Genomic DNA, 23,152 nt, shown 5'->3' on the forward strand with positions numbered 1-23,152 from the left:
ATGTAGATAATGCTAATCCAACAAGTCCAAAAGTTTGAACAATAAGATGGAAATATTTATGAAGCACCTTCAAAAACTGGAATATATCAGAAAACAAAATAAGGTAGTGTAAAAGGAACAAGCCACAGTCCTCAAATATAATATCCACTCAAACACCAGGAGAGACAAATCGAAATCAGTGATGATGTTAAGAAAGTTACCTTACAAAAGTACATTTTCCAGTTTATATGAAATTGGTTTAATATTGGTGAAACTTAAAAAGTGGTAAAATTAACAAAGTATATTGCTTAAAGACTATTTTTTTCCAACCACGGCAAACAGTATGCAGACATTTATCAATGCAAAGCTTTTAGTCCCACTATCAAGTACTCTGAATACTACTTATTATTCAATATGAAACATAACACACTCAGAGGTTTCTTTGGCAGACATAATCACATGCATCAATATGTCAAACTCAAAAGCATTTTCTCCCTTATACTTACGTGACTGAAGGCATCTGATCAAAGACAAAATGAACAATTTTAATAAGCAGTTCAGTTTACCAATAAGAGTCTAGAAGGTTAACAAAAATACAAAGATAAAGCTTTTGGAAATTAAGTTAAAACAAAAAAATTTTACATTTTATTAAATCATCAAATATAATCACCTGGGTATACTTTTATTAGCAAAAAGTAATAATACCAATGATAAGAAAAAAGAGAAAAAGAAAATGCACCTCAGACCAGAATACCATAACGAAAGTTTTGTGGAAGCTGCATTTTATTTGAAAATCCACCCATTTTTGCTAACATACATTTTAATATTGTAAACAAAAATAGAATCTGCAGAGACAATGCAACAAGTATGCTTAAACTCATGTACAGAATTGCTTTCCTACAATGAACTGTCCTTCTTAAGGCCCCGCTCAACCCAAACGTTAAGATGTATTTACACAAAGCACCGATCAACAGTGCAGTTTAATTCTTCGTTAACTAAACTCTTGGCTAGACATTAACTTTAAAGATACTATTTCCCCTTATTTAAAAGGTACATGATCATAACATGGCATGAGCCAAATAAAAGGTTCAAGGATTTTGTCCCCTTCCCTCCCCCCCATAACACCTCCTAGAGTTTTACTGAAAAGAAGGAAAGTCTTGAAGTGAAAGCAATTCCTCACATTCATTTTGGAAAGGCCCTAATGTCAAATGGAAAATAATGACATGCCAAGCACAAAGCAGTAAAGTTCCTTCCCAATGCACTAATGCTGAATTTAAAATGTAGTGCTTTTCCTAGTCAGTGAACTGTTCCCTTGCAAAATCCTAGGCACAGAATTGACTATAAGGATTAATGCATTTATAATGCTTCCCTAAATCCCATAGAGACTGAGAATTCTTAAGCGATTCAGACCTATGGACTTGCCTTAAAATATTTAGTGCTCTGTATGTCAGCTGAAAAGCATTCTGAATCAGATTCATTCTTGTGGATAAAAATCAAACATACTGTGTACATCCATACTCATTTTCTTAAGGAGGTTTGATACAATATTAATGTTAAGTAAATTGATAATCATAAATAAATACAAATACTTAAGGAATGTCTACTGCAAACTGAATATATAATTTTTTAAAAAGAAAAGTTAATTTTAGTTACTGTTTCTGTGTCTGTGAGGACTGGAGAAAAGAAAGATACTGCATAATTAAGAATTATGATTTGATCCTCCCCAAAGAGTCCTGTTGCATTACAGTAAAGGACACAGCTCTTCTCTCCAGGCAGCTTTTCCAAATATGAATTTCATACTTTCCAAATAAGGGCTTTTCTTGGTAGGTTACTGATTACGGGTATTAATAGGAGTTGAAAGAATTGACGGGTTAGTCACCAAAAAGACGGATTTTTTAGTCTGAAAACATGGCAATTCTTGGCTTTTATAAACTGTATTCATACGTTCTCCTATAAACTAGTCCCAATTTCCTTCATGGGCCTTCACTGGGTTACTGTAGCATTCTAATGGAAGAAGAGAGTTTAAGAGACAGCAGTTTGGATTTTGCTGGAAGTAAGTATTTGCTGCTTGAGCACTTGTCTTTTTGGAATAATTCCATTCTCTTCCATCTAGTTACATAAACTGTATCTGGGGAAAAAAAAAAAAAGAGTTTAAGTTAATTCAGCTCATTGTAGGATGTCTCTCATAAACAATAATGCTTTGTGCCTTTTACCATTCAACTTGCCCAGAAGTGTACATAGCATGCTTATCATAAACCCTGATTATAAAACAAAGTCAGTATTATCAGCCTATTATGAGCAAGAACTCAATAACTGAAGCTGAATTTTAATTATAGGGCCTTCAAAATATCTTCTAATTACTAAAAACTGAAGGGTAAGAGAAGAAAAAAAGATGAACAATTTTTCCATGACAAGTTCAAAAAAATCTCTCCATGAACACAAATATTCCATAAAAAAATCTCATTTAAACAACAAGCAAAATCTGAAATATTATTTCCAAATAATATAGTAAAATCAGAGGTAAGTAAGGGAACAATAGTATTATGCTTACCAAATAATTTCTTTACTAATATAAATCAAAATCTGAAAGATCTACAAAAGATACTTTTCAGGAGGTGTCACTATTCACTCAAGACACTTCAATCATGATATGCTTTAAACAGCTCATCCAAAGATGTTATTGATATAGATGTGCTAATAAACTGTTGTCAGATCAGGAGAGTAAAAACTCTCAAAGATCCAGAAGGTTTACCTACACTGGGGGCTAGAGCATCAACAAGAACAAATGGCTGTCTTCTTGAGGCAGTGTGGATCACAAGCTGAGTCCTTCTACCAAAAAGGGCATAAGCAGTCACCTGCCCTTAATTTTTTAAGAGAAGTTATTTTTGGGAAAATGTTACTATTTTAAAATAAAAAAGGCATATATAAAAATATAACCCTTAATGAATTCTTGACAAGGAATCTTGGCCATGACATTAAAATGAAGGATGCTCCTAATTAATTAAGCTTGAATTCAATGTGTAAAACTGTACTGTTTTCTATAATCTTTAAGACTGAACAAAACACCCAGTGTTTAAGGGTGGTATCTGATCTCATCCATCTGCGGTGAGCAGTGGATGCTTATATGTACACATGTGAGGTGGTCCCTTTATTTCACACCTTCTAGTTATGTTAAAGACATTTTTCAAAAGTTGTTTGTTCTTATGCACTATCTTGATCTATTTTCATTCTTCACCTAAAGAATAGAGAAGAAGGAGGAAGAGAGGGACCGCAGGGTCCTTTAAAGAAGCAAGCAGCAATACCTAAAGTGATTTATAAGAAATCCTCCAAAGAGAGCTCTGCAAAAGGGTCCTTTCCTGAAGCTCTGTGAGGACTGTGACTGGAGGGGCTGGATGCTGCCGACAGCTGGGGGAAAAGAAGACAGAGAGAGGGAAAGAAAAAAAGATCTCAGAATGACAGAACATGAAAGCAGAAAATGTAATGAAAGAAGAAGTGGTTTCTGTTTTGTCGTCTTTAATAAATATAACGGCAGCCTTTGTAGAAAGTGAAATTATTAAAACAAAAGTTTCTGTCACATGTTAAGTTAAAGGGTATCAATGGCATGTGTTTTTCAGAAAACAAATTGTTTCTGAAATTCCAAAGGAGTATAGTCTTTCACCCAAAAAGGTCGATATAAGCTGACCTATGGTCAAGACTTTTATTGTATGTGTGTATGGGAGAGGGAAAGAAGGGAGTGTATAATTTTGTGTGTGTGTGTTTAAATCGAGGAAAGATGGCTTCCTGTGTGCAGGCTATCAAATAGTGTGTAAAATCTGACCTCAGTCTAGACCCAACACATCTGGTTGCAAGGTTCTTTCCTTCCTTCCTCATACAAGGTGGAAAGTCCTGTCCTCAGTGTTCACAGATTTTTGACATGGAGTTGTCTCCTGCCTGTTTATCTGGACATGCTGTCGCTGATGCTTAGACCCTGGGAGGTGTAAGTGAGCTTAGAGGTTTTATAGTCTAACTATCCACATACTGTCCTATATATGAAGAATACTTCAGATCTCTGGTTCAGCTTCTTGTTAGAATACATTTGCTTGATTCTTGGAATTTGCTCCTATCATTTAATTTGAATATACAATAAGACAAGTAGACTACTGAACTCAATAACATAGCTTCAGTATTCCCTCAAAGAAAGACAGTTCCTGAATACCAAGATATTCATTTTCATATATATATATATCTCCTTTACTAAACCTATTTTTATAAGAGCATTTTAAACCAGATATGAGCCATTTTAGTTTGGAACAAACTTTTAATTTTTTTCCCTCCTCCTGCATAAAGCTGCAAAAGGCACACAAGCATAGGGATGTTCCACTGAGCATTAAAACAAGTTGACTAAGTGGAAGTAGTTTCAATTCATTATCTCAACATTCAAATGCCTCTAAAGGATTTCAAGAGCTCGAAATACACCTTTGTTGGTTCAAAGTGATCTCATTTTTACCTTTTTATTTTTTTAAGAACAGCACTTACAGAGGGAGTTCCCACTATGGTGCAGTGGGTTAAGGAACAGAGTTGTCTCTGTAGTGGCTTAGGGTGTTGCTGAAGAAAAGGCTGGATCCCTAGTCTGGGAACTTCCATGTGCCACAGAGTGGCCAAAAAAAAATTTTTTTAAAAAAAGAAAGAAAAGCACTACAGAGAGAGAATAACCATTGGGTTTCAGCAAATTCTGCATCACTAGTATGTGCATTTTTTTTAAATTTATAGGTTTATTTATTTATTTTAACTTTTTAGGGCCATACCCATGGCTTATGGAGGTCTGGAGCTGTAGCTGCCAGCCCACACCACAGCCACAGCAACATGGGATCTGAGCTGTGTTTGCAACCTACACCACAGCTCACAGCAACGCTAGATCCTTAAGCCACTGAGTAAGGTCAGGGATCGAACCCGTGTCTTCATGGATGCTAGTCGGGTTCATTAACCACTGAGCCATGACCGGAACTCCTGTTTAATTTATAGGTTTAGAAATCATCTTCAGTTGTATTAGTAGTTGAACCATTTTCTTAATCCATACCTTGTTCTCAGAAATAAGTGACAGGGAGTTCCCGTCGTGGCGCAGTGGTTAACGAATCTGACTAGGAACCATGAGGTTTTGGGTTCGGTCCCTGCCCTTGCTCAGTGGGTTAACGATCCGGCGTTGCCGTGAGCTGTGGTGTAGGTTGCAGACGCGGCTTGGATCCCACGTTGCTGTGGCTCTGGCGTAGGCTGGAGGATACGATTCGACCCCTAGCCTGGGAACCTCCATATGCCGCCGCAGGAGCGGCCCTAGAAATGGCGAAAAGACCAAAAAAAAAAAGAAAAGAAATAAGTGACAAATAAGAAATAAGAGACAATGGGAAGGCTGATGGAATTACAACCCAAGAAGCTACAGATGGGAGGACAGCACACCAGGTCTGGTTTTGGGAATTCAAATATCATCCACGTGGAGACAGAAGAAGGTACAACTCAACTGGAAAGACATTTCCTCCTAACCTTTCAAAACAAGAATGACCACTCAGAAGCAAAATAGTTTTAAGTAAAATTATCATCAGTCACTGAGCTGGAAGAAGTTTAAGATTAACTAGGTCTTTCTCCATAACTGGTTTCCTTTTTCACTTAAAGTTAAAAAACAAAAACAAAGCTTCCCCCTGATTAATGCAGAGCCAGCACCCAAAATCACAAGTCACCTATGAGAGTCCCATATTAAAACATCTTCTTAAATCAAATTCTCATGAAGGCAGCAGTTTGGAGAGGAAAATACCCCTGAAGAATACGGTCAAAGGGAACATTAGAATTCCATTCTTTTCCATATGTAAGCATACTGCTAGAGAGAAGTCCTACCGGCTTAAAAATAATGTTCAAGAGGATCAATGTTCCCTGGGGAGCAACGTGCTAGTTTCTAACTAATATTTCTACTATTCTGTTAAATTGATACCTACATATGTCTTATACCTATAAAAAATATATAGTTAAATTAAAAATGAAAAATGAGAAAATAAGACTTACTATCCCTGCAGTAACTTTCATATCATTGACACCCATCTCAAGCAAATGAAACCATGGCCCAGACCGGACTGGCTGACTGCAGAGTGTGCCAAGGACTGAGCCATACAGCAGCCCTCGACTATCTTCTACAGTCCTACCCCTTCCCAGCACCTGTACCAAAGCACAGGCACGGCAGGCAGTGGTGATAAAGAGGTCAGCTCAGAAATAATGTGGAAAGAGTAGGAAAAGAAATACACTGCAACAACCCAGTTACTCAAGGAAAGAAGGAAGAACAAAAGAGCACAAAGGGGCTGCAGGATCTTGGTGAGTGAAAAGCAGCAGGATTTAAAGAGCCTGAGAAAGTCACATGAAACTACAAGGTTAACCTTCCTTTACTTATCATTCTTGGGGGTAGGTTAAAGAACAGGTAGTGCTGCTAAATACTGGAGAGTAAGGAATTAAAAAAAAAATCCTATAACTGTCATTAATTGCAAAACCACCATATTTTACAAGCCAGCATAAGACAAACTGTAACCATTCCGATCAAATCCTACAAATATGCCATCACACACCCCCCCCAAACAAAACAAAAGCCTTTTACTCAGTTATTTTCAATAATGTCCTCTATACCAAAATTCCCATAGAGCTAAAAAAATTAGTAAAACTATCAGTTTGTTCAAATTAAATCAACCTCTATCATAACTGAATATGCCACTTAAAGTGGTCAGTCTCACTACTCTAATATGAATATATTTAATCTTACCTTCTTATTTTAAAGGAAAATGAGAAGCGAAAGGGTGCATATAAATAAAATACTAAAATTTATAACTAATTGATGATAGTAACTCTCAGATGAAATTCTTCCATCCCCTCTAATGAACCTTCCAAAAAAATGTTGAAATGAAAAAAAATTCTAATGTTACTAAAAACCTTTGCTTTTATCTCCAGAGCAAAGATTTTTTGGGGGGACCATAGTTTGTGTGTAGTAAAGACAAGAGTACAGAAATCACAAGTTAACTCTAAAAATAAGGCAATATACTGAGAATAGAGGAATTTTTAATAAAGAATTCTGAAACACTAAAGATCATAAAATAAAAATGGTTACTCCTTCACTCTACTCTTGTTTAATACCAAAGAAAGAAAACCTGAGGTTAGAAAAAGAAAATAGCAGTCCCAGAAAGTAAGACTAGTGCAACTGAAAGTTTATGGGAGAATAAAGGACTGAGTATTTAAGGATAAACTTCTGATATATTGACTGTGCTTAACATTCTTAAAGCAGCAGCAACTCTTCCATATCATTTGAATTTCAACTTTACATGTGAACTTTTCATTCACCCAAAAGCCTGGATGGCAATTGCTGTAGAGACTCTTTTTGTCTCTGGTGAAGAAAAAAAGCCAACATCTTAAGAGAAAAATGCGCAAACTTTTTTTGCCTGAGATGAGAGAGCACCATTTTACAGAAAGGTGGAAATGAATCTGATTCTGGCTTTTTTCTAAAAAAGCCAGTATCTAGACCCAATACCCACATCCTCCTTAATGGCTGTCTTAAAGATTAAAATACGCAAAAAGCACCTAGCACATTGCCTGGTGTATATTAGTTACTCAAATATTAGTTCAACTTTCCTTACTACCTATAAACAAATGTTCATCTACTCTTATATGACAGGACCAGCTCAAATGTCACTGAATCTCTGTTGCTGTTGCTCTTCCACTGTGTTCTCAACACTATGTATTTCTCTTACAAGAGTTCTTACTTTACCATCAACCAGTCACTTGTGCTTCCATATTATTCTCACCTTTAGGCTCTTCAGATATAAGAAACATACTTTCCCTGTCCCTTGTTCAGAAACTAGCAGTGACTTACACATAGTATAAGAATTCTATAACATGCTAAATTAAAATGGTTTTTGGTGATAAAACAATCTCTGTACAAAAATGGTCACCAAACTTGGATATCACAAGAAAATATTAAAACTTCTCTATTTTTGCCCTTTTAGGATTTCTCTTCTTACATGTTTTTTTCTTTATTTTGGCTGCCCCCACGGCACATGGAGTTCCCAGGGCAGGGATCTGATTCGAGCTGCAGTTGTGACCTAAGCCATGTTACGGCAACACCAGATCCTTAACCTGCTATGCCAGGCTGGGGATTGAACCTGCATCTCAGTGCTTCCAAGACACCGCCAATCCCACTGTGTCACAGTGGGAACTCCTACATGTTGTTTTAATGTTCCTAGCATACTGTTATAGGAATACATAACTAAAAACACACTGAGAGTATATGCTTAAAGAATATTTTCCTGACATTGTGGTACAATTTAAATATTTAGAAACACAGCTCTATTTAATGTGACTTTACCGAGACATTAGCTATAAAAACAAGCCACAGAAAGGTAAGCTGTTTTTAAATAATGTTTAGCACATGGCCAGGCCACTTGAGTTGCATCTGAACCAGCTGCCTAGGGGTCAAAACATACAATGCTGCATTCCAATATTTTATACTAAAGATAAGACTATTCTCAGCTGTCTCTGTGAAGTATGCCTAAAACACTTCTCTATTTTATAAGGCAGAGGGCCTGTCCTACAGGTTGAGCCAAGCGCCTTTGATAACTTGTTCTTGAGTTTACTCTCAACATAACCTCATCTTAGGCTAATGCCCACCAATAACAACACAAAGTTTGCCAACATTTCTTCTGTCAACCTCAAAGCACTACCCATCCTATCTTAGGAGCACTAGACAGAGATCTAAGAGGATTTCAATTAGAAGGTATGTTGTTTCTAAACTTTTCTGAATCTATACTACTGCTAGAGTCTACAATAACTTAAAACTATTAACATAGGAGTTAGATGTTATCCAAAAATGGCATCTGAAATCGTCTCCTTAGAATTATGGTGACCTAAAGTTACAGAATTAAAGAAAACCAAATTGGAGAAAGGGAAATAGACCACAAGGTTTTCTATATGGAAGGAAATATTACTAACTGACCTAAGCTAAAAATAAAATTTTCATATATCAGAAGTGTTCCCAAGGGTAAGAGAAGTTCATTTAAAAGTTCTATTTGATGGGTGAGAAACATGAAAACCAGCTCAGTTTATCTGAGTTAAATGTTCACTGCTGATTCATACTAGATTTTAACTCCTTATTCCTAAAAAACCAAAAAAGAATGAAAAGCTAAGGGTTACATCAATTGGTACATAAGGAGACAAAGTAATAATTAAATGCACGACTTATTTGCTAGTTATTGAAAATACGGCATTTTTGCTTGGCTTAAAAAAATTTCCAAACTATGTTTCATATATGAGCTTGAGGCTACCTGCATTTTCCTGATCTATTGGGTTTCCACTAAAAATGTCTAAGGAGAGAGTTCCTTAGACTTAGACATTTTAACAAAAGGTTTGCTCCTCCCCCAAAAAGCGACTGGATGGCTTATAAACTGTATTAAATTGGACCAAATAAAGACTTTATTATAAAATAAAGCTTGGTATTTTAGAGTAACACCACTTCCACAAATGCCGAGCCAATACAGATGCTGCTGATACAGTCCTGGAGAGTGAAATCCTGACCCCTATAAATGTATTCATGAATGTGAGCTTATTTGGAAGTAAGGTCTTTGCAGCTGTAACCAAGTTACAGTGAGGTCATGAGGGTGGGCCCTAATCTAATGACTGATGTCTTTAGAAGAGGGAAATGCCATGTGAAGACAGAGACACGAGGACGCCATGTGAAAGAGGCAGAAATTGAAGTGCTACAGCTGTAAGCCAAGGAAGGAGTGGGCTATCAAAAGCAAGGATCCTCCTCTAGAGAATTCAGAAAAAGCATGGCCATGCTGATTCTTTGTTTTTAGATTTCTAGCCTCCAGAACTGTGAGAGATTAAATTCCCATTGTTTTAAGCCATCAAATCTGCAGTACTCTTTGTTATAGCAGCAGCACTTTGCAACTAATAACAGACTCAAAAGCAGATCTGCTGAATCCGAGGCTGATGCTTTGCTTCCTTTCTAAAATCTGCTATCTCAATTAATCTCGACTCAGCTAGAATTTATAGCTGTATTTAATGTTCAGAAAAAAGCTTCAGAGAAATAACTTTTAAAAGAGGTTTCTCTAGTAAATGTTAGTGCACCTGTGTGCTTTCTATATACACAGTTGCTGTATAGTCATTGATGCTCAACCTGAAGATTTTGTAACACTTCACAGTCCCCTAGGATTTTATAAAAATGTTACAGTTTTGTTTAAAACAAGAATTAGATTTCTACCACCTAGAAAAAAATGTCCTCAGCAAAAACCCAGTGAAAAGGCCTGGTTCTGCATGTTGTCTTATTAACAATAACGGTCAGCAGATGGGACTCCTCAAACCTGTTCTGACTGATTCAGGTATGCCCTGGGGATTACAGAACCATCCCCATCTACATACTAAATCCCATCTCCCAAACTAAATCCCCTCATGGGATCTACTAGGCAAGGATGAATGAAATACAACATACTGCTGACAAAGCAAAAGGCCTTTACAGAAATCCAGCTGGGCAGATCAGGTGACAGACAGGCACTGCCAACACCCACAGTTAATACACCAAGAAAGTTTAAACAACAACAACAAAAAGCTAAGCCTAAAAAAAAAGCAGAGAGCCAGTCGTTCTTACATACAAGAAAGTCATTAAAAAAGGCCATTTTTTGGTCAGATTTGAATTATTCCAATTCCAAAGTCAACAGTGCCCCCATTTAGATGGGTAAAAAGCACTCACGACAAGCCATTGTTTCATTTCAGACACTTAACTGATGTCGTGCTTATTTAAAGTTGGCTGATACAAACAGAAACACAGCCATTTTGCATCTTTAGCCACAGCCTCCATTTAAGAAACCTCCAACTCCAATACCAACCAAGACAAACAACAAAACTTCTAATATGCTTATTTTTAAAATTCAATCCCCAAATGTAACACTCTATAGTTTTCATATCGTTTTTCGGAAAACACTGTATGGGATCAGTCTGAGTTTCTCAAGTAAGGAAGTGATGATAACATAACAAACACAACTCTCCTCCACAAAGATCTTCAACATCTAAACTGCCTCATAAACAATCATTCAAAGAATGTTATTTCACATCAGAGTAACTTTTAAAAGAAAAATAAAACTAAGCCATCTTCATGTTTAGTAACATAATAGTTGCACATTGCAATGCAGAATGAGTTAACAAACTATTGACCAGAAACGGACATTTCAATTTTTATACCAGTAAGTACCAGTAAGATTTAAATAAAGCACAAGTAAAAGAAGGTGTTGAGAGTCTCCACTTTCTCCAAGTTAATAAACAAACACACTAGTAACCAATAACAAGGAATTAAATAGTGGGAGGAAACACAGAAGAAGAAAAAAAGCATTAACCATAAGGATCTAGTATTCTCCAAGTAGTCAAAAAATGCACTCATGGAGAATATTCAAGAGAAAAGGTATAATCTTAGGAATGAAACAGAACGTAACACCCCATCTCTAAGTATCTAATAGTTATATGGAAGTATCTTTAAAAAAAAACCACACACAGAACAAGCCAGCACAAGAAATGGGAACAGAATAATAAGTACATAGGTGGATAAGAAGGCATAATTTCAACATTACAAGGTAGCCTCTTCAATTAAAGCTATACTGAAGACAATTTCCTAAAGAACAAAACAAAGTCTAAGCTAACTGCTATCTGGAAGGTACTAGGTATTTTCTCACTAGCAGGCACTAACACAGCACTAAAAGCAACTAAGATATAATTTAGAACACACAACACATTGTTTGGAATATGTCACTGGAGCTCCCTGGTGGCCCAGTGAGTTAAGGATTGGGCATTGTCACTGCTGTGGCTCTGGTTCCTGCTGTGGCACAGGTTCAATTCATGGTCTGAAAGCTTCCACATGGCACAGGTGAGGCAAAAAAAAAAAAAAAAAAAAAAAAAGCCAAAAAACTGGAATACATCACTAATGGTAAAATGATAAATATGTGGGAGGACTGAGGTACTCTCTACCACCTTGGTTTAATAGTAATCAAGAGACCAGTAGCCACAAGTTATGCCTTTGGTAAGTAAGGGTTCCCAAAAGAAACACTTCAAGGAACAGGAAAAGTTATTTGACAAGAACTTAGAACTGGGATTTGATTTAAAAATTCTATTTTGATAAGATTTCACTTTTTTTTTTTGGCCACACCTGCAGCATGTGGAAGTTCCTAGGCCAGGGATCAAACATGCTCCACAGCAGAGACCAAAGCTACGGTAGTGACAGTGCCAGGTCTTTTACCCACTATCCCACAAGGGAACTCTGGGATTTCACTTTATATTTTAACTACCATTTACTATACAATGTACCAACAGATGTCTCTTCCTCAAGGAATTTTTAATCTAATTGAAAAAGGAGCTAAATAATGAGAGAACTAAAAGGCAGTTCATGAAGAAAAATTATTTTGGTTACTACCACAAATGGTCAAAATTAATCCAAGGGACTAAGAAGCATTAAAAGCAAAGCATGGGAAAATCTTTCCTACTTCAAAGATAATTAGCTTAATTTTAATATTATTAAAAATATTCAATCATGATATTAAAGGTGTTTTCATTCCTCAGGTGACAGTCATCTAACATTTTAGCTTACCGTAACCATTAGCCAACAAATTAAACCAATTTTGAACACTGCTATAAATTATTACAACGGTTATAAGTAAGAAGAGAAATCAGTAGGAAACAAAGTTACACAACTGAAAAAGTAAGTTTTCAACCAAATTCATTGGAAAAATAATTTTCAAAAACTATTAAGAGCCAGGCACTGTTTTAGGAACCATGAATACACAAGTAAACAAGCCACATACAAGCCTCTATGAAGGTTACAGCCTAGTAAATGTGTCTCTTGCTAGATGGCATAGATGGATGGATGGACGGACAGACTGACGGACCAAGAGATGTCAGGTAGGGAAAAACTCTATAAAGAAAAATTATGCAGAATAAGGAAAAGAACTTGAGATCTCAAGAACTGAAAAGGGACAAGAAAGGACAAAAAAATGAGTAAAGAGTAATAAATTCACTTTATGACAGAAAAAGGACTTCTGGAAAAGACAAAGAGCAGAATAATGGACACTTAATTGAGAATTGTAACGGCAAGGGCATTGAAGAACCTGAATATTCTGCTTACTCATTCTTATTCTTAGAAAGAGGGAGATTTTGTGAGGTCCTTGCAAAAAAAGGTTCCAACTTGGGTGGAGAATATAGACTGCAAGAAGGGTGGATCTAACAATAGCACAGGAACAATTAGTGGGACTTGGTGACAGGACATATGGAAAACAAAGGGGGGAAAGGAATTAAGAGTAACATGAAATGACTTAAGATTCTGACTTTCAACTGATTCAGTTAACTCAAGTAGGAGAGGAAAGGAAAGCCTCTTTGAGGCACTTCATTGCCAGCTGATTTTCTTTTCCTTTTTTTATCAATTTGCTTCCTTCAAGTGCTTTTCTCAATCAGTGAGTAATGTTTAGAATTAAGTACTCACTTCAAATTTGATTTTTTTCAACTAGAAACTTATTACCTTTATGTTCTCACTCTCTTTTCTTCTGTCACAAAGTTAATCAGAAAAGGGCAGTTTGGAGTTCCCGTCGTGGCACAGCGGTTAACAAATCTGACTGGGAATCATGAGGTTGTGGGTTTGACTCCTGGCCTCACTCGGTGGGTTAAGGATCTGGTGTTGCCGTGAGCTGTGGTGTAGGTTGGATCTGGTTGTTGCTGTGGCTGTGGTGTAGGCCGGTGGCTACAGTTCTGACTGGACCTCTACCCTGGAAACCCCTGTATGCCGCATGTGCGGCACCCAGCCCCACAAAAAAAAAAAAAAAAAAAAAAAAAGAGAGAGAGAGAGAGAGAGAGAGAGAAAGAAAGAGCATTTCTACCACTGTTTGATTTCATGCACATGGAAATTCCTGCATTTTTTTGGTGTTTGAAATGAAAGTTACATGGATTTTAAAAGAAGTAGGATATAAAACCTGTGTTAAGAACAGATGACAGGGAGCCAGCAATTTTAAGGTAGATTTTTTTTAAACCATATTTAATAAACAAAGCTTTGTGTTTCAAAGTTAAAAGTATTATCTAGAACTGAAGAGAATGTTCTTGACAACTATAGTAGTTATATCCTGAATATATAAATGTGGTCTATACTCCAAGAGGAAACCCAAGGAATTAGAGTGTTCACTGTTGGCAAAGGGAAGACAGTGCTACTGTTATGGCTGGACAGGCTAAGTCCCACCGGAGAAAGGCACTGTGGCACAAATGAGCACAGGACCAGGAATGAGGAATTTCTGAAGCTAAGTTGCATTTCACCACTTATTTAGCTGAGAACATCTCCAAGTCTCAACTTTCTTTATCTATAAAACGGGATGCTGGTAGAAGGTCCATCTACCTTAAAGAATATTTCAAGAATAAGGTGAGATAAGATATGTGAAAGTTCTTGGAAACTGTCAGGCAGCAACCAGGCTTAAGGTAACAATATACTGTTTCTGAGACAAGACCTAAACTTAGCCACATAATCAGGGAAAAACCTTCTATAGTCAGTGGTTCTTGGTAAAGTTATAGCTCTAAAATATAGCTTTTTTTCCCCCTAAAAACATTTAAGTTCCTACCACTTAAGTCTCTTACAGCAAAAAAAAAAAAACTAATTTTTAAAACCAAATGATATATATCTTTAGTTAAGTATATGAGTAACAAAGAAAAAGCTAAAGAACATCAGGAGGACATATTAAACTAAAGAAAACTTGTACATCAAAAGTTAGGGAAATCATCATCTTAAAGACGACCAAAATCTAAATGTTTCCTTAGGAAGGTAGTCCAGCATTCAGAACTACTACTGGTAGGAGTTCCTATTGTGGCTCAGCAGTATCGAACCTGACTAGTATCCAGGAGGATGCGAGTTCGATCCCTAGCCTTGTTCAGGGGGTTAAGGATCCAGCATTGCTGTGGCTGTGGTGTAGGGGCCGGGAGCTGTAGATCTGACTGGACCCCCTAGCCTGAGAACTTCCATATGCTGAGGGTGCAGCCCTAAAAAAGCAAAAAAAAGAAAGAAAGAAAAGAACTACTACTGGTAAAAGGATGGATGAGAAAGAAACTATAAATATCCATACTCTTAATTTATAAAAACAAATGCATAAAAATTTAACAACTCGGAGTTCCTGTCGTGGCTCAGTGGTTAACGAATTTGACTAGGAACCATGAGGTTGCAGGTTCAATCCTTGGCCTTGCTCAGTAGGTTAAGGATCTGGCATTGCCGTGAGCTGTGGTGTAGGTTGCAGACGTGGCTTGGATCTCACGTTGCTGTGGCTCTGGCCTAGGCTGGCAGCTACAGCTTCGATTCGACCCCCAGCCTGGGAACTTCCATACGCTGAGAGAGTGGCCCAAGAAATGGCAAAAAGACAAAAAAAAAAAAAAAAAAAAAAAAAAAAAAAAAAAAACCAATTAAATTAACAACTCTACCAACTACCTTGATTCCCAGCTACGGTCACTGTAAATATCTAACTGATTAAGGAACATGAAGAAAAGGTCATTTTAACATGGACAAGGGTGGGCGGGGGGGGGGGGGGGGGGGAAGGGGAACCATGTGGGGAAACACATGACCTTCAAAGAACATGGATTTTACCTCTCATCAAAACTAAACTCACTCTCCACTCTGTAACTGGTACTTCTCGAGATGGAAATTTATTAAATGAGTTCAATACTCAAAAAGGCTGAAAAATTTAAAGATCTCCTAAGCTTCACCAGTCTATGAGATACATATAGACTAAATTCAACTGGATCAATACAAACTAACTTTGGCAATGTAACACTTTATGCACTGGCAAGCGTAATCTACATGTGTTCAAGTGGAAAAGGAATACAGGTTCATTACCAAATGCTCACACAAATGTTTTCATGGTTTTAAATGGCATTAAAACCATAAAGTAACCAAGCAGCTGGCATTGGAAACAATTTAAGAAAAGGAGGCTTTAATTTAATAAAAGCATGTCATTCTTTCTAACTCTTAAATGACATGAGCAGAGCCACAGATACAGAGGATATGTCATCCCATCACTTCATGAGGGTCTCATCCCATGGTGCGCCACCAAGAAGTAAATAAGACATTTTTCTCTCTACTTTCCTTACCACAGGGAGAAGCTTTTTTAAAATATCCAGATTTCCCTAATGCTAACAATAATAAGATGAAAAAGAGAAAGAGAAAATATTTAGGGTGAATTTTATGAACCGAAGAAGGCCTTGGAAACATTTGAAGAGGAAAGTCTTCCCTGTGAAAAAGTTAGGTCAGCATGGCCTTCCAAGTTTTTTTGCCCTTTTGAGGGGTTTGTCTTTAAATATGATCTTTAGTGGCAGGAAGTTATCTAATGAAAATACAGCATTCATAGCTTTTGAAGACTTGTCAAGTTTCACAAACATCTCAAGAGTAACACCTGTATTACAGCACAACTGAAGCCAAGGCAGTGAGTTGAAGGTTTCTAAGCCCCACAAAAGAGAGTATATCAGAATCGTAAACAGAAAGAAGGCTCCTTAACCTCAGAAAAACAATCCTCTGGACACACTAACTATAAGTTATCAAGAATTTTCCGTCTTTAATAATTTGTAATCTGCTTATCCTTTCCTTCCAAATAATCACTATTTCTAAAAACTCCTAGATGAGTAAGCGTGGCAAAGCAAGTAACATTCACTATGAAGGGAAAAAAATGCTATTAACTTGATTCAAAAGTTGTATAAAAGGACTGTTTAGTATTATATTCCTTCCACATCAAGATATTAAAATATTACATGTAGCATGTTAATTAGTACCTGTGCTCCTGATACAGGGCCAAAAGGGTTTGGTGGTCTCATGACAGGCTGGCTGTATATTAAGGTTGGTTGTGTCATTACAGGTACACTTCCCATTTGAGGAGGCTAAAAAAACAAAAATATCAAGTTAAAGGATGTTGACTCACATTTTTCTTATAATGAGTATGTAAACAAGGATGACAGAGATGAACAGTACTAATACTTCTGCACTAACTCAAAGGAAAAATTCCTATAAATGCAGACATGACTTCTATACAAATTTTTGATTGTTTTTTGTATGGAAAGTCTTTTTTTTTTTTTTTTGTCTTTTGTCTTTTTGTTGTTGTTGTTGTTGCTATTGGAAAGTCTTTAATGTGCTCTTTTTTAAAAGTTTCACAGAAAGCTTAACTTTTTCTATATGAAATATAAAATTCAAACCTTATTACAGTAAACAGGCAAGTCTGCCAGCTTTAGACACAGGGAAATTCGAAACCATAAGATGGCTTAGGAGTCCCCGTCGTGGCTCAGTGGTTAACGAATCCAACTAGGAACCATGAGGTTGCGGCTTCGATCCCTGACCTTGCTCAGTGGGTTAAGGATCCGGCGTTGCCATGAGCTATGGTGTAGGTTGCAGACGCGGCTCGGATCCCGTGTTGCTGTGGCTCCAGCATAGGCCAGGAGCTACAGCTCCGATTGGACCCCTAGCCTGGGAACTTCCATATGTTGCAGAAGCAGCCTTAGACAAGGCAAAAAGACAAAAAAAAAAAAAAAAAAAAAAAAGTAAATAAATAAATGGCTTAGGAGTTCCTGCTGTGCTACAGTGGGTTAAGGATCTAACTGCAGTAGCTCAGGTCTCTTGAGGAGGTGCAGGTTCAACCCACAGCCAGGTGCAGGTGCAGTGGGTTAAAAGATCCATAGCTGCTGCAGCTGTGGCTTGGATTCAATCCCTGGCCCAGGAACTTTGTATGCCAAGGGTGTAAACATTAAAAAAAAAAAAAAAAAAAAAAAAAAGGAGTTCCCGTCGTGGCGCAGTGGTTAACGAATCCGACTAGGAACCATGAGGTTGCGGGTTCGGTCCCTGCCCTTGCTCAGTGGGTTAACGATCCGGCGTTGCCGTGAGCTGTGGTGTAGGCTGGTGGCTACAGCTCCGATTCAACCCCTAGCCTGGGAACCTCCATATGCCGAGGGAGCGGCCCAAGAAATAGCAACAACAACAACAAAAAATTAAATGGCTAAGACCTTTCAAAGTAAACTGCCTTTATCAAGTTCTTATGCCATTATGCAAGTAAGCATAAATGAAAACAGTTGATTCTTTGAAAAAGTTTACTTTCTCTGGTTCTTTCATTTTATTTCAGACATTTTTAGAGAAAACCAAGAAGCTGAAATTACATACAGAGAGGTTTGTTCATTCTTGAATAATTGAAAATAAATCTCAACCAAGCATATATCTTTCTTTAAAAACTTACCGTTACATGGTATAAAATTAACAATAATAAGTGACAAAATAGAGCACACAAGACCACCATGCTATTTTGGTTAAAATATAATATTCTAAAATCCTATCTTTCCATGAATTCTATTTAACCTTTTAAAAAGAATCCTATTTATAGTGAAAGATTCACTTTATGAGCTTTTGTACAGACTCCTTTTTTACATAATGACTACTAATCCAATCCAAAAGCTGTGAAACTTCTTTACATGCAGGAAAAGCACTACTTCCATTAAGATGTAAATAGAAAAGTAGCAGAAGCAGCCACAGTAGCAATACCAAAGAATGGAGTGCTGCCTCCAACCAGCAACAGCCCCTCAAAATGTGTAGTGGGTGGAAGCCACTACCTTCATGTCTTGTCTAAGTGAGTCTGAATACTGAGAGTTGGGAGAGGAGAGGCAATGGAGAATGTGGGCTGCGGGCAGCTTAAAAGTTAAAGAACTGTTTCTGTGCCATACCAGTCATGTCACAGAAAAATTCTCTTTGGCTTTTATGAGACTAAATTTACTCCCTACACAATTCAAGAAATGTTAATTCTTCCCTTCCCCTGTAGTAGTATAAAGGTTTTAAGACCTCACTGTTATCAAAGTAAGGTCACAGCAACAAAGACTTGGAGTTAACATTAATGCTTACATGAGTTAATAATCAAGTATAAAAATGCCTAGCAAAGTTATGAGGGGGAAAATATACCAAGTAATACAGTGGGCACTAATAAATTTGTATGATGACTACTCTAGAAATGCTTATGAAACCAATGACATGGTACAAGTTTCTGTGTTAGGAACTAAGGATATATGTAACACTATAATCTTTTCTCAGCCAAGTTTGAAAATAAATGCAAATTAAATGTGAATCAACCTATTTTCAAAGAGCTGTGTTGGGAAAAATACTTACAATTCCATATCCTATCATTCCTGTTGGTGTAGTAGCAGGATAGGCCATTACAGGGGGTGCCTGACATGGTGAAAGAAAAAATAAAGAAGGAAGTGTAACTCATGTATGTTAACAGAGTTCAAGGAATTAATAGCTGTAGTTCCACTAAAAAGAATTGCTAAGACAGCTATGATTAAATTTGTGATCATTAATAACTGTGTCAACTAAAGCTCGAAAAAAGTGTCTTGAAATTAGCAGAAAAGCAGAATTATTAGAAAGCAAAAAAATACCATTTGAACTTAGACAAAATGGTGATCTAAGATTTCAACATGCTTTTACAGCTTTAAAAATGTTCAGATTTTAAAAAAATATTCAGTTTTAAAATTTAAAGTCTATCACTACCATAAAAAATGTTTGCCCAGAAAAAGTAATATTACTGCCTGCTTTCCTAAGTACTTAATTTTCTGAGCGAAGGAAAGATCCCAAATCAAGTAACAATCTGATCTTCAAAAAAATTAGTTTAATTCACTCTTTTCAAAGAACCCCAAAGATTTCAAACCACTAATGGAGTGTGACTATTTCTGAGAAGCACAAGTTCTTACAAAGAGTATATATATTAGCATCCCTTCTAATTTATCTCAAAAATTATTTAAACTGTCTTCTGCAAAGCACCAATTTGGAGGAGCAATACATTTTTAAGTCCATTTATACTTTAATGCTTAAAGAGCCATCTACCACTGTTTAAGGTTCCCTCTTCCTCCTCCCACTTTAACTCATGCTTTGATATAACAATCTCAGCATAGAATCATTTTAGATATATTTGCTGTCTTAACAACATTCCCTGTGTGTCTTATAATAAAAACTGAAGCTGAATACAGGTGAAAGACCAATAACACTGCTAAAATGTTAAAAAAAAAATTATATGACAATTTGAACATACATATGGAGAAGTTAAATGAAGCATAACTAAAGTGAATAGTTAATAAAAGTATAGTATTTGGGTGAGCATGTAGGACTTATTGGTCTCTCCCTACTTAAAAACCAAGAGCTGCAAGAGCAGTAGACAAACTGCCAAGTACAGCAGAAGCCTGTAAGATTTCATGCAATTGTTATTTTCAACATTACCACAATCAACATTTCCCTTCATTCATAAGTCATCAAGTGCATAGTGGCAGCACAGATACAGACACAGACACCCAGCCATCTGGCAGCAAATGGCAGAATATTAAGCAAGAAAAAATTTTTGTATTTCCCATGCCACCATCAGAATCAATTCTGCAAACACCCATGAAATCAGTAGATGCTAGGAAGAATTTCTGGCACATTGAAAATCCGAATGTGAAAAGTAATAGCTGGAAGGTTATGAGGTTCTGCTACAGCAGTGGTTAAATAGCATGCCAATTTATTGCAAAAAAAGGCTAGTTTTTGGTCACTTACGTATTGTGGAAAATGCATGCCATTCTGCTTTTCCCAGGGAGAACAATTACATAATGCAATAACACTGGATTAGAACAAGTACTTACACAACAGAAAATACATAGAGAGCATTTTAGTTCACATGTACATATATTAACTACCTAAAATCCCCTGTATTTCCAGTATCTAGTGGAAGAACATCTATACTAAAACACTATCAAGGTTGACAAGGGAAATTTAGTCTTTGGCACCATCACCTTACACATATTATAGTTTATTGATTACAAGTGTCATTAAAGCATAAAATCTATCAGTTAGCATCAATAGTGCAAAATTCAGTGCATGTCAAACAGGGTTCCATTGTATAATGTCTACGATAGGAAAAAAACAAGGAGTAATTCAAAGAGTTGGTAGTGTAACATTATATGTTTTAATAAAATACCAATAAATTTGTTTAAAACTTTTAAAATATCTGAAAACCTTGACAGTGTTTACAGATTAATAAAAAGGTTAGAAATGTAAAGAAATGTCATAAGCAGCAGTTTATCTAAGTAGTGAATCACATCATTAATGTTAGTCATTAAAAAGAACCTTTGTAAAATACATATACATACAAATGATTTAACAAAATCCTTAAGAGATGGTACATATTACCATATTCAACCCAGTACCACAGATATCATTCTCATCAACAAGTTCTGTTAGGTGTCAATCTTAAGTGTTAGCCATACACTTCTAATATTTCATATAGATTAATACTCATTTAATATAATAAAATATTCATGATATTTTCATCTTCATTACAATTTTTCACTGTATTTTCATATCACCATTTGGATTTATACCGTTCCTCATATATTATCAATGTATACTTCATATCTGAGGCTATAAAATCTACTAACTTAAGCCCGTGCCATCCCTACTCAAAGATAGATGTGTTAGAGTGGGAAAACACTGGATTCAGAGTCAGAACAGATGGATTTCAATTTCAATTTGTTTTGCACTTGGAAAAAAAAAACACAACCTAACTTTATCCTTATAACTGGAATGACAGCTGTTCAAACTCCCCCAAGAGTGCACTATTTGCAGACCTGATTGTGTGTGTGTGTGTATGTGTGTGTGTAAAAACCTAAACTAATCGTGAGGTTTTATCGTAACATTTACCATCTTGGGATGGTAATGACCATGACCAGAGAAAAGGGACTGCCTTAAAAAGGTGGCTAAATTTCAACATTACTTTCCATCAATGAAGACTGAAATGAATAAATCTCTTTAGACAATATCATGAAAATTTTAATAGCACATTATTTTTTAGCTCAGCCCTGTTCATTTTAACACAGAATTAACCCAAGGAAAAGAGCAAAACAGCACAGTGCTCTTGAAGAGACTTAGTAACAAAAAGTAGCTGCAACAAGGATAATGGGGTCTCCAACAACAGGAAAGGTATGATATGCACCTTGTATAATCAAATTGCTACTTGTTAGCACACTGTTGCAAGAAAGCCACTTTCCAATTTTTCTAAGAGAAGGAATTGGTTTTCTCTGACCCAGGGAGTCTCACTGAAAGGGTAAAACATAAAACAGCAGCTGACCAAGGATAGGGTCACAAAACTACTCTGGGACAATCATACCTTATAGTAACTAAAACCATTAGAATTTCTTCAGTACTAGATGCAAACTCATTATCATATACATTTAATTTTCATTATTCATGGATTCTGTAGTTGCAAATTTGCTACTCATTAAAATTTATTTATTTGTGAACCCAAAATCAATACTTGTGGTACCTGAGGTCATTCACAGATGTGTGCAGAGTGATACAAAAATTTGTCATCCATGCAGTTGCTCCCAGCTGAGATGGAACAAGGTGGGGCTCTGCCTTGTTTCAGTTCTGACATGCAGATGACCAGAGGATGGAAAAAGGAGGGAACAGTGCAGTGTACTGCAAGAAAGTCTGGCTCTAAAGCCAAAAGGATAGGGCTAGAATCTCAACTCAGGCACCTATTACTGGGGTGGCCTCAGGGAAGTCACTTAACACTTCAGAACATTGTTTTCTCTTTCCTAGAGAAAGAATACCTTGGTTTTGTTTGTTCTGTTTTGTTTTTAAAGTTTTATTGAAGTATAGTTGATTTAAGTTTTTAAGTATTTACGATTATAATCTACATGAGATGTGTGTATATGCATACACATACAGCACACACACAGTTCATCTGTCTTATCTGTTGCACTTAGGTTCTTAAGAACACTGAATTAGTCACCAGAACACTGAATTAGTAAACACTGAGCCATTGTTAGGGGAAATATGTGTGTGTGGATGAACCCAGCAATGGTTCAGTGTAAGGTGACTTTAAAAACATAACTATAGCAAATAAGGAGAATCAACTATAAAATTTTATGACAATATTAACAAAAGCTAAGCAAGTGTGTTTCTTTATTAATACTGAGATCAGAAAAAACTAAAGATTTTATATTGTAGATAAAGAAATAGCAGACTTGAAAACAGCAGTAAAGAATAGCGATTAAGAGCATATGCTGAGGTAAGGCTGCCTGTGTTCTAACCCCCTGCCCTGAAACCTCTATAACCTGGGTCTATTATTTAATA

General features: G+C 36.4%; 1 protein-coding gene across 41 annotated transcripts in view; it reads right to left on the reverse strand.

Moving 5' to 3' along the window:
* Positions 1 to 214: 214 nt before the first annotated feature.
* The window catches only part of PICALM (phosphatidylinositol binding clathrin assembly protein), a 111,037-nt gene continuing 88,099 nt past the window's right edge, over positions 215 to 23,152 (reverse strand). For 16 of the 41 annotated variants that reach the window (XM_084974307.1, XM_084974303.1, XM_084974302.1 and 13 more), the window contains 3 exons: positions 19,157 to 19,216; positions 16,795 to 16,899; positions 745 to 2,107 (listed from right to left, as the gene is read on the reverse strand). In XM_084974307.1, the coding sequence (XP_084830433.1) occupies positions 2,093 to 2,107; positions 16,795 to 16,899; positions 19,157 to 19,216 (180 nt within the window). In that variant the 3' untranslated portion in view covers positions 745 to 2,092. 41 annotated transcript variants of the gene reach the window in all.

The sequence above is a fragment of the Sus scrofa genome, chromosome 9 (assembly GCF_054392235.1).
Source record: "Sus scrofa isolate SSC_HxYL_T2T_F1_AM1 chromosome 9, Sscrofa_HxYL_maternal_Yorkshire_Landrace_v2.0, whole genome shotgun sequence".
NCBI lineage: Eukaryota > Metazoa > Chordata > Mammalia > Artiodactyla > Suidae > Sus > Sus scrofa.